This window comes from Nerophis lumbriciformis, linkage group LG13 (genome assembly GCF_033978685.3).
Source record: "Nerophis lumbriciformis linkage group LG13, RoL_Nlum_v2.1, whole genome shotgun sequence".
Lineage (NCBI taxonomy): Eukaryota > Metazoa > Chordata > Actinopteri > Syngnathiformes > Syngnathidae > Nerophis > Nerophis lumbriciformis.
Genome location: NC_084560.2, coordinates 28,139,015 through 28,156,411, shown reverse-complemented (window position 1 = coordinate 28,156,411; position 17,397 = coordinate 28,139,015). Strand labels below are relative to the sequence as shown.

At 39.0% G+C, this 17,397-nt stretch overlaps 1 protein-coding gene across 5 annotated transcripts; it reads left to right on the top strand.

The window, feature by feature from the left end:
- The first annotated feature begins 100 nt into the window (after nucleotides 1-100).
- On the top strand, nucleotides 101-13,812 carry acp6 (acid phosphatase 6, lysophosphatidic). 5 transcript variants are annotated; one of them, XM_061971372.1, is made up of 11 exons: nucleotides 101-242; nucleotides 5,610-5,799; nucleotides 7,947-8,075; nucleotides 8,409-8,539; nucleotides 8,611-8,690; nucleotides 8,758-8,845; nucleotides 8,924-9,056; nucleotides 11,736-11,836; nucleotides 11,921-12,013; nucleotides 13,264-13,429; nucleotides 13,494-13,812. In XM_061971372.1, the coding sequence occupies exons 2-11, from the start codon at nucleotides 5,617-5,619 to the stop codon at nucleotides 13,617-13,619; spliced, it is 1,230 nt and encodes a 409-aa protein (XP_061827356.1). In that variant the 5' UTR covers nucleotides 101-242; nucleotides 5,610-5,616; the 3' UTR covers nucleotides 13,620-13,812. The 5 variants fall into 5 exon arrangements, with proteins under 5 accessions (XP_061827356.1, XP_061827359.1, XP_061827358.1 ...); XM_061971375.1 differs by lacking the exon at nucleotides 101-242 and adding an exon at nucleotides 319-397; XM_061971374.1 differs by lacking the exon at nucleotides 101-242 and adding an exon at nucleotides 377-408.
- The last annotated feature ends 3,585 nt before the right edge of the window (nucleotides 13,813-17,397 follow it).

The window sequence follows — 17,397 nt, the reverse complement described above, 5'->3', positions numbered from 1 at the left end:
CTTCTAACCGCACACTTACAAAACGGAATACGGCCTATGAACTCTGGGAAATGTAGTTTTATTTCAACGACAGGCTTGTGTCGACTGGCTCTATGCCCTGCTCGAGCCTACACTTCCCGGCATGACCAATTCTTGCGAGAGGCAGTGTGTGGACTGCTGGTACTTGAGGTGAGGTGACTTATTGGCATAGTGAACGCTGATACAAGACAGACGACGGACTGTAAAAGTATTCTACTTCTACGGTAAGCATAGTGGTATAAAACGTTATTCTTTGTTCTGCTTCGAGTTGGGTCATTTGTCTTTTAGACGTCATGCTCTCGTTGGAGAGTTCGAGCTACCTGTTTTGGTATTATTTGAAACGTTATCCACCAGCTAAATTCAAGTTCAAGCTGGCAAGGCGCCGGTTGGGTAACATTTATGTCATTTATGTCTTGTGTGTTCACATTCGTCCTATTTTGTCGAACCGAGTTTTATCGTTTGAATTTGTTTTTGGAGCTGACATTCCACATGTATCAGTATTCACCTTGGTCAGTAGGGGGCAGTAGGGCGTTTCTTCCTAATTGAATGCTATTACCTGCATACCGGAAGCTTCTTGTCATTCTGATGAGAGCGACCAGTCTGAACAACTGAAACGTTCTGTGTGCCTTTTCCTCATGTTTAACAGGTTAGTTTTGGTTAATCAACTCACTGAATGATATCCATGTGATCATTATAACTTTAAGTACTCGTTCTGATGGTGGAGCCTAACTCTAAAGTGTTTGCAAGGTGTTAGTGTTTGTGAATGAATCCAGCGCAGAGCACAGTAGTCTGGCTGCAGTAATCAATACAAAATGGCGACGTGAGTGTGCAATGTTTATATAGGAACTTCTGATCCTGATTCAGACTCCCAAATTAGAGCTCCCGTTTTCTTATTGATTGTATAATGTATTTTTGTATAATGTGTGTGTTCTGAAATAGGTTTTACATGCTATTTGGTTGTGTTTAGACATGGTTGTATAAGTTGAGCTCTCAGGAATGGTCAATGAACATTTCAAGTACAGTAACTTAAAGCTGCTATTATAAGAAGAAGAATATGAAGGAAAGCAAAGTGCTTAAATGAGTGTTGCTAAAAAGTGCATTAGGTTAAAGGTAAATATTCCTGAGAAAGACACCTACTCAGTGGCCTAGTGGTTAGTGTCCGCCCTGAGATCGGTAGGTTGTGAGTTCAAACCCCGGCCGAGTCATACCAAAGACTATAAAAATGGGACCCATTACCTCCCTGCTTGGCACTCAGCATCAAGGTTTGGAATTGGGGGTTAAATCACCAAAAATGATTCCCGGGCGCGGCCACCGCTGCTGCCCACTGCTCCCCTCACCTCCCAGGGGGTGAACAAGGGGATGGGTCAAATGCAGAGGACAAATTTCACCACACCTAGTGTGTGTGTGACAATCATTGGTACTTTAACAAGACAGTGCAATAAGGTCTAATTGGGCACTTATATTGTATGTTTAGGAGTGATGATGTGGATATGTGAAAATATATGGGAAAGACATACAATATTGTTATGGTAATTACAACTCCAGTGATACAGTAACGGTTTAAAGATAGTGTATTGAGTGTTTTGATGAAAATTGACATAATACAAAGTGACAAAAGATATGGGAAATGAAGTGAATTGTTGATTTGTAATTTATGTTGATAAATTCTGATGAGAGCGACCAGTCTGAACAACTGAAACGTTTTGTGTGCTTTTTCCTCCTGTTTAACAAGACATTATCTGACTGCTTGTCCTGGCTACCTGGGACCTGCAAAAGATATTTGGGGGCTCGTCCGGGATTGGCAACGCCATTGATGGTTTGACGGTTGCTGATCCAGTGAGATAGATAGATATAGATCTATCTATCTATCTATCTATCTCACTGGATCAGCAACCGTCAAACCATCAATGGCGTTGCCAATCCCGGACGAGCCCCCAAATATATTCTGCAGGTCCCAGGTAGCCAGGACAAGCAGTCCAAATATCTGTTGCAGGTCCCAGGTAGCCAGGACAAGCAGTCAGATAATAATGTCCTGTTAAACATGAGGAAAAAGCACACAGAACGTTTCAGTTGTTCACAGACTAGTCGCTTTCATCAGAATGACAAGAAGCTTCCGGTATGCAGGTAATAGCATTCAATTAGGAAGAAACGCTCTACTGCCCCCTACTGACCAAGGTGAATACTGATAAATTTGGAGTGACAGCTCCAAAAACGAATTCAAACCACAAAATAAAATAAATAAATCAACACAAATGTGGCACATTATGGGTGGGTCACATATGCGCTTCATAACTGATTAATATACGTGTGAACCATGTCTAAAAGATGACATCACTTTGATAAGCTGCCATTTTTAAGATTCCGTTTTTGGAATACTCAGATGTTAAATCGAGTCAGGTTGTTAACAAACTAATTAATAATGAATGACAAACCAAACAGTCCAGTTGCGATCGATTAATGCCCTGAGATGACAATGCCCTAGATGAATGAGAACCTTTCATAGACAATTAATTAATACATTACGGTGTTTTACTGCCCACTTAAAGTTAATTTACTTTGCATTTAGCTACTCTACTGTGGTCTTAAACTGAGTACTAACTAGAACAATGTCCATTTTCGACATTATCCTCATTAGGGTTATAGTGAGCTGGAACCTTTCCCAGCCAGCTGACTTTTGACAAGAGACACCATTCAATCCTATGACACAAACGGTACGTGTCCATGCACTAAATTAATTCGATTTTTTCAAATAGTCAGACTCTAAATAAGCTTCCTACAACCCATGGAAACACCTTAATCTGATCATGGTCCGTTTTGGAAAAGTCGGACTAAGGGTATGTCTACACTAAGCCGGATAGCCCCTTAAACGAATAATGATTTAGCCTAAGCCCCGTTTCAGCCACACTAAACTATTGTTTAAGGTCCCCCTCCTCGGACAATTTTTTACACGGGTAAGTGCGCCGTGTAGTTCTTGAATCTCCGGCTCTTAGCTTTGTGTGGACTCATTGATCGTTTACAATCTGAGTTCGGAGAGGAAGTGACACCGGAAAGACCGCGCCCCACACAGGAAGGGACGTCAGAAAGAACGCGCCACAGCCAGCTTTATAATACAGCAGTTTCATAACTCTGAGCTAACCACTTGAAATCTGGAGGCAAGTCATCCAGACATGCCCGTGTTTCTCCTTCCGTCTGTACAGACGCTTGTGGAGATCACACATGAATACCTTAAGAGAAAGCGATTGCAGCTATTTCTCATTCAACACTTCTCGGACGGCAAGAGAACTTTCGAATGTCCAGGTCAGCTGTGATTCTACTTCCCGAAAAATTGTCCATTTGTTGAAGGAGAGTCAACAAGAATGCGGGCTCCTGTGGATGTGATAAAAAAGGCAGCGTGTGCTTTGTATTACCTGTCCGTCGAGTGAAGACTACGGAAAATATCGAATGCATTTGGACTGGCAAAACAGACTGTATCAGTTATTGTGTATGTCGCGGACTCAACGTCTCGGTCCAGAGTATATAAAGTCACCAAAAACGAATGGACAATGAAGGTGAAGGCAAAAGAGTGAGGAGTGTCCTGACCAGATATCTAGATCCCCAGATTGATTGTTGTAAAATGTTCTTTGTCACATTGTGTACTTTCACATGTGTATTAAATTTTTGATTAATTTATGATGACACAGGTGTGATTCACTACAACAGGGCCCCACAGCGCACTGGATTCCAGTTAATTTAGATAAGTTAAATGTAAGAACTTGCACACAAAGCAACACTGGAGGTGACTGATGTGCGCATTTTCCGCGCATGCGTACTAGGTTGCGTTGCGCCGGCAGACGGTGGGGGTCTTTAACGACCATTGTGTGTGTGTGTGTGTGGACAAGGTTAAGGTTAGGTGGGATTTACCCTTAGTGTAAACGGTGCCTAACATACCTGGATTATGCGATTGAAAACCAGATCTCTCGAGTGTGTGTGCCGCCGTAGGGGACCCTTTGCATCACGCATGCACCAGTCTCAATGCGCAGGATATAACCCGGAAGCAGATACCATTCAATAAAAACAGCAATAATTGTAATGAAGAGTAGACTATTTGCTTCACAAATTAAAAGAACAGAACATTTGAAGTGCATAGATAGGTGGAAAAAAGAAACATTTATTTAAGAAGGTAGCTAAGAAAATGTAGAATGTCTGCTTAATTCGGACTCCTGAACGAAATATGAATGAGAAGATATTTTCCAAGGCAAATAAAGCGTACTCCAACCTCTTCACGCTGCATTCGTGCACTCCAAACTGATGAACAATAACTCTGTATTCCACACAACTGGCAAGATCCAGAACAATAGCCACCTTCATCTGGAACAGTATCGGCCGGGGAACAAACTTATTTTTCTTTGGGTTTAAAATTCCTATCAATCCACGAGCATAATGAACATAGAGACATTCTAAAGTTTTGGTTCCATGATTCGCTGTCCGAAAATTTCCTTAGAAAAAACTCCCCAGCTGGTCTTTCTTTGCTTAGTGCATCCGCTCAGAGACCTTGTTAGTAAAGTCATGTTTGTAGCGCTATCAAAGATAATTTATTGATACTGTCTGCTATTTAACATCAGCGTAGCCATTAGTGATGTAATATTTTCAATCTGTGCCAATATTACAGCGGACATCACGTACAACAGAGCTAGCCTGTTAACTTGTAAGGAGCCGCAGATGCCTAGTGTGAAGTCATAGGCCACCCGGAAAAGCAATACATTCATGCATGTGAAATGGAAATAAAGGCCCCCCCAGTGTATGGGGATGCACATGGCCTACGACCAATAGTTGCATTAGAGTGTGTGCACAGACCGGGACCCTCGCATGTAGATGTGAATTTTTTTTTTTTTTTTTTTTAAAGAACTATTGGGGAAATCAGGCTAATTTAGTGCATAGAAATGTAGTGAAAGACACAATTTAGAGTCTCCGATTACCCTAACACACATTTTCGTCGGCTGTGAGAGGAAACCGTAGTAAACCCACACCAGAACTATCAAGTTATGTGTTGGTTGTCTGTGCTCTCCTCTAACTTGAAAAGGGTTAGACTTTTTGACCAGGGTTACACTGAGACTTCACTTTTTTTTTTTACTTCAATGATGGGACAAATCTCTCTTCTTCCTTTTTAGTTTTGGACTTGATTGTGTCTTTTTTCATTGAAATCAACAGTTGCAAAGTGAAAAACCTTTGGAGAAGGTGGCGACACACAAAAGCAATTAGGGACCAATATAAACAAATTACATTTCAATGGACCATTTTTGAAAGTAACATGTTTTCAAAAGTACATATACTGATTCTTTACAGCTTGGATTTGACATGAAACATTGTACAAACTCACATTTTGAAATGAGGCTCTTCTGTTGTTTGGGTGGGTGAAGGCTTTGACCATGTGTAGAGTTTGCCAAGACAAGCACAGTGGAGAACATGCAAAACAGAGATTTAAACTTGGATGTCCAGTCTGCTATGTTGACATGTTAAACACAAGGCCCCACCGTGCAGTACTAAAATACCAATGTTATTGTTGATAAATTAGATTATTACTCACCTGATGATAAATTGTATTCTCTTTACAGCACTGCCATGAGGAAACTTTGGACCAAAGTTGGCTTCTTTGGCTCCGTGTCCATTGCCTTGGTTTCAGTGATGTGGTGGAAGCGAAAAAACCAAAGTGGCGACTCAAAACTGTACGAGCTGAAACTGGTTCAAGTCCTGTTTCGACATGGCGCCCGAACGCCACTTAAAACTATACCCGATGTGATGGAGGTAATTATATATATATATAAAAAATAACCCAAGGATCAATTATTTATATTTGGGGGATGATCCATGACTGTTTGGTTGACTCCATTATTAACTGAAAATATCCCTCTTTTTATAGTTGGAAACATTTTTGTTCAAACAAAATGTATCTTTTTGGTAAACTACACTAAGGATTACATTTTGATTACTCTGCTTCATTGATTAGTATTGTCTTAAAATTTGAAATATAACTCCTCCTCTGTAGCTTGCTACCTTGCCTAACCACCCTCAAGAGGGGGGTTAGGCAAGAGTCACTGGTTTGCATGTGAGTGAGTGACTGGAGGAAACGCCCTGTTTCGCTCGAGGTTAAAATACAAGACGGCTTATCTTTTTTCACCCCATTTTCTAAAGGAAAAGTACGGTCTTATATTTCAGGACACTACCTTCATTTTACTTCAGCTTTTGTTTGCGGTGAAAAACTCAAAATAATTTTAATATGGTCACATCAGAAACAAACACAACAACTGCACTTTGAGAATTTAGGTTAAGAAGAAAAAGACAAGTAGAAAAAAAAGTTGTCATACAGAAATATATTTAGTTGTAATTTTTATGAGGGTGAAGGCTGATTGTGTCAGACTGTTGCGTTTAGGTTGGTGTGAAAAAGTTAACATTGACTTTAAACATAAAAGTGTGTTATGGTCACACCAGAAACAAATAACATCTATACTTTGAGAAATTAGGTTGTATGTTATGAAAAAAACAGGTTTAAAAAAAAACGCAATCTGACGAAAATATAATGAAGTAAAAATTCTGTGAGAGTAAAGTTTGATTGTGTCAGACTGTTGCCTTTAGGTTGCTGTGAAAAAGTTAATATTGACTTTAAACAGAAAAAACTTAAAATAACGTAAATATTAATCGTCCTTTGTGGATTGTTTTTTTCCAAGCATATTCTGCGTAAATTTGGCCTGAATTATTTTTTAAGCATTCAAAAGGCTAAATGAACTAAAAAAAAACAGTGTAGATGTGGGTGTTACTTCATGTCTACATGGCTTTCGCAATGTCAAAAACATGCCTGAAATAATGCATTCTTGTGAAAGTCCCAAACAGGTTTTCTAAGCTCCAGCTATGAAAATAGTTGATTTATGATTAATAAAATCCTACTTTGCGTGTACCAATAACAGTGATAAATAAGGGGTTACTGTAGCTATATATATTTGATTGATTTGATTTAGATTTATTGGTCCCCGTTGGGGAAATTAATTTTCACTGCCGTACATTTGAACAATAGACATTACACATCACAAACAAAAATAACAAAAAATCACATATATATATATATATATATATATATTTTTATATATATATATATATATATATATATATATATATATATATATATATATATATATATATATATATATATATATAAATAAATAAATAGGGGTGTAAAACAAAATAGATTTTCAAATGAATCGCGATTCATATTTGGAACAATTCTAAATTGATTAAAAAAATCAGATTGCTTTTCTTAGATGTATTTATTTTTATATTCTTAATTTTATTTTTATCTGTTTATTCCTTAAAAATCTGTTGTCCAGCCACTCAGGCAAATCATATTATTGCTGTAGATGCCCATATCTGCTGTTCAGATTTACTTTAGAAAAGAGAAGGGTTTGGTACTTCTTTGTTGCCTTGTTTGTATTTGACTTTATTAAAAGTTTGGGTAGAACTTCATTAAACAAAACCAATTTTCTTTTAAGTAATATAAAAATTAATCAAAGCTGTTTGTCCATTTTATGGAGGAATGTGGGACCCAATCATATTAAAAAAGTATTGATTTTGAATCAAAAATTGGTTTGAATCGAGAATCGATTCTCATTCGAATTGTTACCCCCAAGAATTTAATCGAATTTAATTGTTTGGTGGCCAAAGATTCCCAACCTTAATATGAAACACTGTACACAAATTGGCAGATTTGCGAAAGCAGGTTTTACTTTTGTGTATGCACGCTGGGCATGTCGGTGTGTATGAGACAGCTGTAAGTGACAGCTATCTTTTTTTGTTCAATTTAATTTGTAATTGTGGAAAAATATAGACATGGCAAATAAGAATGAGTTAAAACCGCACGGGCACAATTTTAAGATCCAATGTATTTGTCTTTTTTCCCAAAGGTGCAATGGTTGCCCACCCTGTTGGAGCCCCCTGCCCACACGCACATCAATTACGTGGTAACAGATCTTCAAGGCGGGCCCAGACCCCCATCAATGGTGGAAGACAGCTACAGGAGACGGACGCTGAGCGTGAGTAGTTTTGAAAAGTTTTTTGTTATCTTTCACTACAATCAAGTGCTGGCACTTTGTGTAACTGGGGGCTGTACGCACGATTTGGGGCCCAGGCACACTTGCGCTGTCAAACTCCACTAATAAATACAAACAAATAGGCAAAATATATACAAACAGTAAACAAAGACATCAATAAACAAGGTTTTTATCTATAGACTGTGAATTGGCTGTTGACAAGTGATGATGCCCCCTCGTGGCCATTTAGGTCGCGTATAAAGAGAAACGCCGAGTATGCTGCCAACTTTGCACCAATGTACTGTTAACGCTTGTTTGTCCACAATATACTGTAAGGGTGGCGTGTTTCCGGGTCAGCTGACCACTTTGGGCATGCAGCAGCTGTACGAGCTGGGCAAAAGGCTGAGGAGGAGATACATCGAGGAGAGCCCCTTCCTTGGTGCCACCTTCAGCCCAACTGAGGTCTAGTAAGTAAATTATGAAACAACACACCAATTTCTACCTGAATGGATTTTAACCAACTAGTCCCTATTTGAAGCGTGCGCTCCACCAACATTGTCAGGACTATTGAGTCTGCCAAGTGTCTAGTAGCGGGCCTCTTCCAGCAAAAACAAAAAGGTAGAGCATGAAATCAGCTCTGTGTGTCTTCTGTTGGAGATCTCATCTATCGGTCTCCCCTGTGAAGACGTTGTTCCCATAGCAACCACAGTGGCAGAATCGGAAATCCTCTACCCCAACTACCACTCATGTAAGCTGCTTCAAATGCTTGGCAGGTTTGTACAACCATGTTTATTAACCAAGCAAAAAAACTTTAAAACATTTTAAGTGTTCAATTTTGTTTGTGCATCAAGCCGCCGCTTGGCAGAGTCGTCCCGCCTTCCAGACATCGCAGCAGACCTCAAGAGCATCCTGAGCGAGCTGGGCATCGCCGACCGCTCGGATGTTGACTTCATCCTCATCAGAGACAACATGGTCGCCAGACAGGTGACCACGCTGACACTTTGTTATTAACATTCAGGTTATCTGTAAGCCAACTGTGTTTTTATTACGATGCCGCTTTTAACTGGACAAACACATTATTTGGGCTGTTTGGTCACATGATCATGTTGTTTGGAATCTTAAAAACACAAATGTTTCAGAAAAAGATAGCGGTCGGACTACAATGGCGGAATGTGGCAAAGCACTTTGGTTAAATTCAAACCATAAATGGATATTTCGGTGACGTCATTGGTGCGATAAACGTCACTGGTTTTGCAAATTTCAGCTAGTTTGGGGGAAGTATGAAGGAAGGCAAGATTTAATAAATATCTCAGCCATGCCTCCATCTTTTAATTTCAAATTGTTGGGACTTATGCAGATCCCAAATATACAACAGCAAGTACCAATAGGTAAGAAGTTATGTTTTGCACAATAGGGCCCTGTAACTGTTGAATAACACGAAAACCAGTCTTGCAATGAGTAGTTTGGTTCACATTTTAAAGTGTTTCCGTCATTAAGGGTACCAAAATATCTGCACTATTATTTTTATCAATTTTGAAAACCTGATTATTAAACTGGGTTATACATGATGGCAGGTAAAAACAGGGTTGGCAGGGTTGAACGTGACGCCATCATGTAAGTGTTAATTAAATAGTATAATAATAAGGTTAAATAAACATTAACCATATATTTAAAGACAAATATTTGTGTTTTGTGAAGGCTGTCAAATGAGAATTGTTTTAACCAGACGAATTACATTTTGGAATTTGGATTAATCATGGTTATTCATAGGTGATTACTGGCTTGCATAATTAAAATTTGCTTGGAAAAGACCCCAATAAAAAATATTTAAAACAGGAACATTTTTAAACCTCTTACATGAATGCATTTCATGTAAAATGCATTCATGGCACGGCGTGGAGCGGTTGGGAGAGTGGCCGTGTCAGCAACCTGAGGGTTCCTGGTTCGATCCCCACCTTCTACCAACCTCGTCACGTCCGTTGTGTCCTTGAGCAAGACACTTCACCCTTGCTCCTGATGGGTCGTGGTTAGGGCCTTGCATGGCAGCTCCCGCCATTAGTGTGTGAATGGGTGTGTGAATGGGCGAATGTGGAAATCGTGTCAAAGCGCTTTGAGTACCTTGAAGGTAGAAAAGCGCTATAAAAGTATAACCCATTTACCATTTGCACGAATTTGGTAACAGTTTTATCTAAAGTTATTTCAGGCTGTATTTCGGAGTGAAATTGCCAGCGAGCACACCAGTCGGACTGTTTTTACTCATTTTTGTACTGACCCTATGCTTTGATGTGATCCCTGACCTTTATAGCGGTTAAGGTAAAATAGCTTGTACGGTCATTAAAAAATGGCATGATTATTCTAGGTGTGTTCATTGCGATAATTTTTTGTAATTAGTAAAATGGGTTAACTTTTTATTTTGACAGCCCTGATTTTTGTTCATTATTAGTATCAGCTTTTTGTCATTACAAATGCCTTTTAAGCTCTTACTGTATTGGTAACTGTACAGATCCATGAGGAGTTTGAGTATAAATATGTCATGAAAGAATAAACTATAGACCACAAAACATTCACCAAATGTTATGTCACATTAAGTGTTTTTAAAGTAATAACGCTCTGTCCTGAAGATCTCCACAAATAATGTAAAATAACAGTGTTTACTTTTTATTATCAATATAAAACACAAAAGAGTTTGACCAAAGAAGATAAAGTCTAATAAACAAGCTGTGTTCTTCTCCAACAACACCATGTGGATAAGTGCAACAGTTTGGCCAACAAAACTAAATAGGAGTGATACCTCTTACATGTAATACACAAGCTTTGTGCCTCACTGACAACTCGGCATGCTGACACTTTAAAGCCTGCATTTAATTCATTTTAACTAGTGTTGACATTATTTGGAAACGCTGACAAAAATTGCAATTAAATAATGGACGAGTGACCATCCCAGAAAACCAAAATGCAAGACATCATATACAAGTTGTGGCACTGTTCCCTACACATGGTTGTACAGATCACCTGCTACATGTTTCCTCCTGTACATAACACACTGAGTCGCAGCAGGTAGTTGAAGGAGCGACCAGTGACTAAACGCAAATAAAATATCGTTATCCTCCGTGGTATACTTTTTAAGTGGGACAAATGCGTCTGTCTCCAATTTTGTCCACACCTGTCGCCGACTAGTAAGAGCAGTGCGGTCTTTAACGCGTGTCTTGACTCCACGGAAGTGAAGCAAGTGAAATGAAGTGAAACCCCGGGAAGAGTTTGTTAATGTTAATTATAATTTTAATGTTGTAGTTCGGCTCGGTGATGAAGTTTTGTGCTTAAATCCAAAGGTCTCTGACGTGGACGGGCGCACGCTTCACGGGTCTGTTCTCTGCTGCTGCGGTTGTGAAAGTGCTTGATTTGATATGCAGCTGTGCCTGTTTTTTAAATGTTAATATCGCCGACAAATCAATCATCCTCATTTATTCGTAGCAGCCAAAATTGTGATTGTGATTCAAATGATTAATTGTGCAGCCCGAACCTGATCTGTCCCACTATTTAGTACCCATCTGTTATTTTGCATAGTTAACAAACAAAAAGGTGCTGCACATAAACTTGCAGCCTCTCAGGAGGCTATTGTCTGAATTTGACATTGTGCTGAACTCTTAATGATCACATTGTTAGGCACACGGTCTGCCATGTCCCCCTGTGTTGAACACGCGGAGAAGCACGGTGGAGCAGAGAGCAGTAGACATGATGTGTCACGTCTATGAACCCAGCAAGAGGTCAGCAGCACACCTTTAACAAAGACCTTCTATCAACGTCAAACACGGACTCCAACAGGAATGAATAACGTTTCTTTCTGCCAGGGAGAGCTTGCAGCTTTGTGTGGGACCTCTGCTGCACACCATTTTGTTGAACATGGAAGAGAAGCTGCAAGGTGCATCTTCACAGCCTAACAGGTCAGACCAGCACCTTTACTCGGCTTTAGTACCTTTCTGTGCACATTAACTTAACATATTACATCTAATGATGTAATCACTGTCCAATGAAAAGCATGTATCTCAAACACACATTTGTTTAGCATTGTTATATAAATGTGTTTAGCATTGTTAACATGTTTGCATTTGCTTTGTCATAAGCAAACGTGCATACAAAATATATATATATATATTTTTTTTAAATGACCTTGTTAAATTCTGATTTTTAAAAATGTATTCCACTTTCCTGATGCAGGCTAAGTTATCATTTCACCTTTCATTTTGTCTAAATAAAAATAAATAATTAAATGTCCGCATAAAAATACAACTATTCTATGAATGTAATGTTATTTTTCATTCCAATTATTTGCTTTATTTTTGTTTGAAACAAATGTTAGTTTTTCTGGTAAAGATTTGAAAAGAGGAACATGGAGATATTTGATTTTAGCTGGACAGCTATGATATATTTCCATCATTTTTTATTTGTGTTTGTTAATGTGCTTTTATATTCCTGTTAATTCCAATATCATCACTGTCCAACAAAACACACATTTCTTCACATTTAGGATAAAAAAATAAATAAAATCAGAAAAAAAAAAGATTTTGTTCTTTAAGTTTTTTTTTATTGCACACATTTGTATGTATGAATCACCATGCAACACAATTCCAATATTGTTGCTGTTAAAAAATAATTTTAGCAATTTAAAAAAAATCAAAACATTTTTTTTCTGATTTAAAAAAATGTATTTCAGCAGACTAGATACATTTTTAGTGAGAACAGTATATTGCAATCATTTCTCATAGATTTTATTTCATTAATAATCTTTATAAATATTCATATTCCTCTTTTTTCCTACATTGTCACTGTCCAACAAGACTAAGAAAATAAATGCTTTTTAAAAAATCGACAGATTTAGAGATACGGTACATGCTTTTTTTGGAATGACAATATAAAGCAGTTTTGTTTTTTTAAGTATTTTATTTTGTTAATAATCTTCCTTTTAATTTGCATTTTGTTGCTGTCCACAAGTAAGCACCAACAGTATCTTTGCATTTTGGATGTCTTTTTTTTCTACCACACAAAATGAAAATCCATCCATCCATCGATTATCTACCGCTTGTCCCTTTATTTCAAATTATATATTAATATTATATTTATATATAAAATATGTTCATGTCCATGTACTCTAAACGTGGTCTATCAAGGTATTCATTTTATTATTTTATTTTAGGAAGTTGTTCTTGTATTCTGCACACGACACCACGTTGATTCCGTGCCTAATGGTTCTGGGCATTTTCGACATGCAATGGCCGCCGTACGCCGCCGACCTCACGCTGGAACTTCATCAGCACCAACGTACCAAAGAGCCTTTTGTCAAAGTGTCCTACAATGGCCAGGTAGGACCTGCTCAGACCACCACAGAAGACAAGACTTTTTCAATTGTGGTTTCTATCTGTTTAGGATCAACTTATTCCAGGATGCAGCGGACTCTACTGCCCCCTGCAGGAATTCAAACAGGTGCTATCAGCATACTCGCTCAACTCTGAACTGTATCAGACACTTTGCAATAACACGACCGCCACTTAGTGCATAGCATGTGTTTTCTTAATTTAACACCGACTCCCCACTATTCAAATCATTGTTTCGTCATTTGTTTTTTTTTCAACAAATGCAACTTCAAATATGAACAATTCATATTTATATTTTACACACCATCTTATGTTTATAGCAAGCGAGGTTGTGCAAAATAATAAACAAACTACTGCTTTTTACTTTTGTAGTACTTGTATGTTCTAGTATTTTGTGATATTTAACCACAATAATGTTCTGCAGTCAAAGTGTTTCAAGTGTTCCATGAAGGGTTAAGACTTTGCTGGATGTTATATTGAAGTACCGTATTTTCCGCACTATAAGGCGCACCTAAAAACCACAATTTTTCTCAAAAGCTGACAGTGCGCCTTATAACCCGGTGCGCTTTATTACGATTAATTTTCATAAAGTTTCGGTCTCGCAACTTCGGTAAACAGCCGCCATCTTTTTTCCCGGTAGAACAGGAAGCGCTTCTTCTTCTACGCAAGCAACCGCCAAGGAAAGCACCCGCCCCCATAGAACAGGAAGCGCTTCACCCGCCCCCGGAAGAAGAAGAAAAAACGCGCGGATATCACCGTACGTTTCATTTCCTGTTTACATCTGTAAAGACCACAAAATGGCTCCTACTAAGCGATCCGGTTCATAAAAAGACGCAATCTCTCCATCCGCACACGGATTACTACCGTATTTCACAGCTGATATTCCTGTGAACCGCACTGTGGAACGGGAGCACGTACGGTGAATATTCGCACCACAGGGAATGAGAAGTCATCCTTCACTGTGGTTCTAGCTTGCCATGCTAACTTCCACCCATGATGATATTCAAAAGGAAGACCTTGCCAAAAGAGAACTTTCCAGCCGGCGTCATCATAAAAGCTAACTCGAAGGGATGGATGGATGAAGAAAAGATGAGCGAGTGGTTAAGGGAAGTTTACGCGAAGAGGCCGGGTGGCTTTTTTCACACAGCTCCGAAGGCGAACACACCTTCACTAAGACGGGCAGATAGCGCCGGTCGACATACGCCAACATCTGCCAGTGGATCGTAAATGCCTGGGCAGATAGTTTCGGTCACAACTGTGGTCCGAGCTTTCCGGAAGGCAGGATTCACAGAACTGCTGCACAACAACAGCGACACTGAATCCGATGACTTCGACGAGGCGGAGCCGGCCATTTTTGGATCCCACGCTTGCGCAACTTTTCAATTCGGACACCGAAGACGAAGAATTCGAAGGATTTACGAATGAAGAATAACTTCAGAAGGTGAGCGCTATGTTTATTTTGTGTGTTGTGACATTAACGTTCGAGCAACATTATGTTGCTATTTATTGCTCTACACCATTTTGAATTTTACTATGTTTGTGATTGCACATTTGCGTACATTTTGGGACAGAGTTGTTAGAACGCTGGTTTTCAATATATTATTAAAGTTTGACTGAACTGACTGTTTTTTTGACATTCACTTTAGCGCAGCGTAGGCGCGGCTTATAGTCCGGGGCGGCTTATTGGTGGACAAAATTATGAAATATGTAATTCATAGAAGGTGCGGCTAATAATCCGGTGCGCCTTATAGTGCGGAAAATACGGTAGAAAATACTAAAATATTTTTTTGAAAAATCAGTGATTTGGTGATTTTTGCCTAAAAATAATTATGGAATATACTGTATTTTCCGCACTATAAGGTGCACCTTCAATGAATGGCATATTTCAAAACTTTGTTCATATATAAGGCGCACCGGATTATAAGGCGCACCTATGCATCCATTAGATGGAGCTGCGCTAAAGGGAATGTCAACAAAACAGTCAGATAGGTCAGTCAAACTTTATTACCGGTAATAGATTACAAACCAGCGTTCTGACAACTCTGTTCACTCCCAAAATGAATAAACAGCTGTTTTATTATTTTCCCCGAGGTAAAGTCAGTGACGTGGTGTTTTGTTTATCTTTTAACAGCAAGGTATAACATGTAGTGCAACATTTATATCACATAGTGGAGGGAAATTTTCCCTGATTCAATAAACACGTAAAAAACAGTCTGATACAGTTACGGTAAATCAAACGTTAGTGCAATCACAATATAGTAACACTCGAAACAGTGTAGAGCAATAACAATATATCAATAACTCAACGTTGCTCAAACGTTAATGTCACACAACACAACACACAAAATAAACATGTAAAGCTCACTTTATGAAGTTATTCCTCATCCACGAATCCCTCTAATTCTTCTTCTTCAGTGTCTGAATCAAACAGTTGGACGAATACGGTCTGTCTCGTCGAAGTCGTTATTAATCGAGTCAGTGTCGCTGCTGCTCTATTCCCGTGTTCTACTGCGTGACTGATCTTCTTAAGTTTAAACTTTGCGTCGTAAGCGTGTAGGAGCCATTTTGGGGTCTTTACATAAACAAAAAAATGGAAATCAAAACGGCACGCCTCGTGCAGTCATATATCCCAGCATGCACCGCGCGCTTCTTCTTCTTCTACGGGGCGGCTGCTTACCGTAGAAGAAGAAGTGCTTCTTCTACGGGGGAAAAAGAAGTTGGCGGCTGTTTACCGTAGTTGCGAGACCTAAACTTTATGAAAATGAAGTTTAGGTTTGTTGTGGCTCAATATTGGTCCATAAATAAGGCGCACCGGATTATAAGGCGCACTGTCAGCTTTTGAGAAAATTGGAGGTTTTTAGGTGCGCCTTATAGTGCGGAAAATACGGTAATCAATTTTTTGGGGTCCAAACCAGGGGCCTCACTCGAACTAATACTGTACTGGGGCACAAATAATTCATGAGAGTGTGCAAAGACTGGGACCCATTACCTTCGTGCTTGGCACTCAGCATCAAGGGTTGGAATTGTGGGTTAAATCACCAAAATGATTCCCGAGTGCGGCCACCGTTGCTGCTCACTGCTCACCTTACCTCCCAGGGGGTGGAACAAGGGGATGGGTCAAATGCAGAGGGTAGTTTCACCACACCTAGTGTGTGTGTGACTATCAGTGGAACTTTAACTTTATATTCAATCATATCAGACTATGTCTAGATCTTCGATTAACCACCTAAAATGTACTGCGGTAATGCATTTGGTTCTCTGTGTCATCTCTCTTTATGAGGCCCATCAACTTCCTACAAATATGTACATAGTTCAAAGTCTCCTATCTGCATTTTTACGGTCTTCAGTTTTCACATGGGATTATAAGTGTAGCGAAAGCTGCTCTGTTTACAAAGTTATCCCACCCTTCCTTGTGACAAAAAAAGTCACCTGACCAAAACGTATTCTGTAAGAAACTGACAGGTTTTTTGTTTTCCAAAAATGTTTTAGTTTTTTCCTCATATGGGAGGTTTTGTATTTCTGCCATCGATATTCAAAATCAAATGACTTCGAGGCAAAAAAAAAAGAAAAAAACATGATTGGGACATCAGTGATAGTCAACTCATCAACTTTCCTCTCTCCCTCACCTCTTCCAGCACTCTGTTGTTCCACTTTGTCAGGACAGACATGAAAATATATTTTAAAACCCTAATTGGGGCAACAAAACCCAATATTTTTAGCCATCTTTCTGGTGACAAATGCAGAAATGTTTCTATTTTTTCTGGCAACAAAACCAGATGCTTTAGCTGTAGCCATTTTCCTGGTGACACAACAAGATTATTTTAGTCAAAGACAAACAGATTAACAATAAAAGTCTACTCTGCTATTTTTCTGTGAAATTAACTTGAATTATTTAAAAATTTGGCTCACGACTTGATAGGGAAAATATTTTTTCTTCTCATTTGAGAACCACTGCA

Bases quoted from the DNA above. Each gene is read 5' to 3' on its own strand.
- acp6 (XM_061971371.2), top strand. The intron at 8,691-8,757 runs GTAGAGCATGAA...TCCCCTGTGAAG, and splicing joins CTTCCAGCAAAAACAAAAAG to ACGTTGTTCCCATAGCAACC. The intron at 8,846-8,923 runs GTTTGTACAACC...TTGTGCATCAAG, and splicing joins CTGCTTCAAATGCTTGGCAG to CCGCCGCTTGGCAGAGTCGT.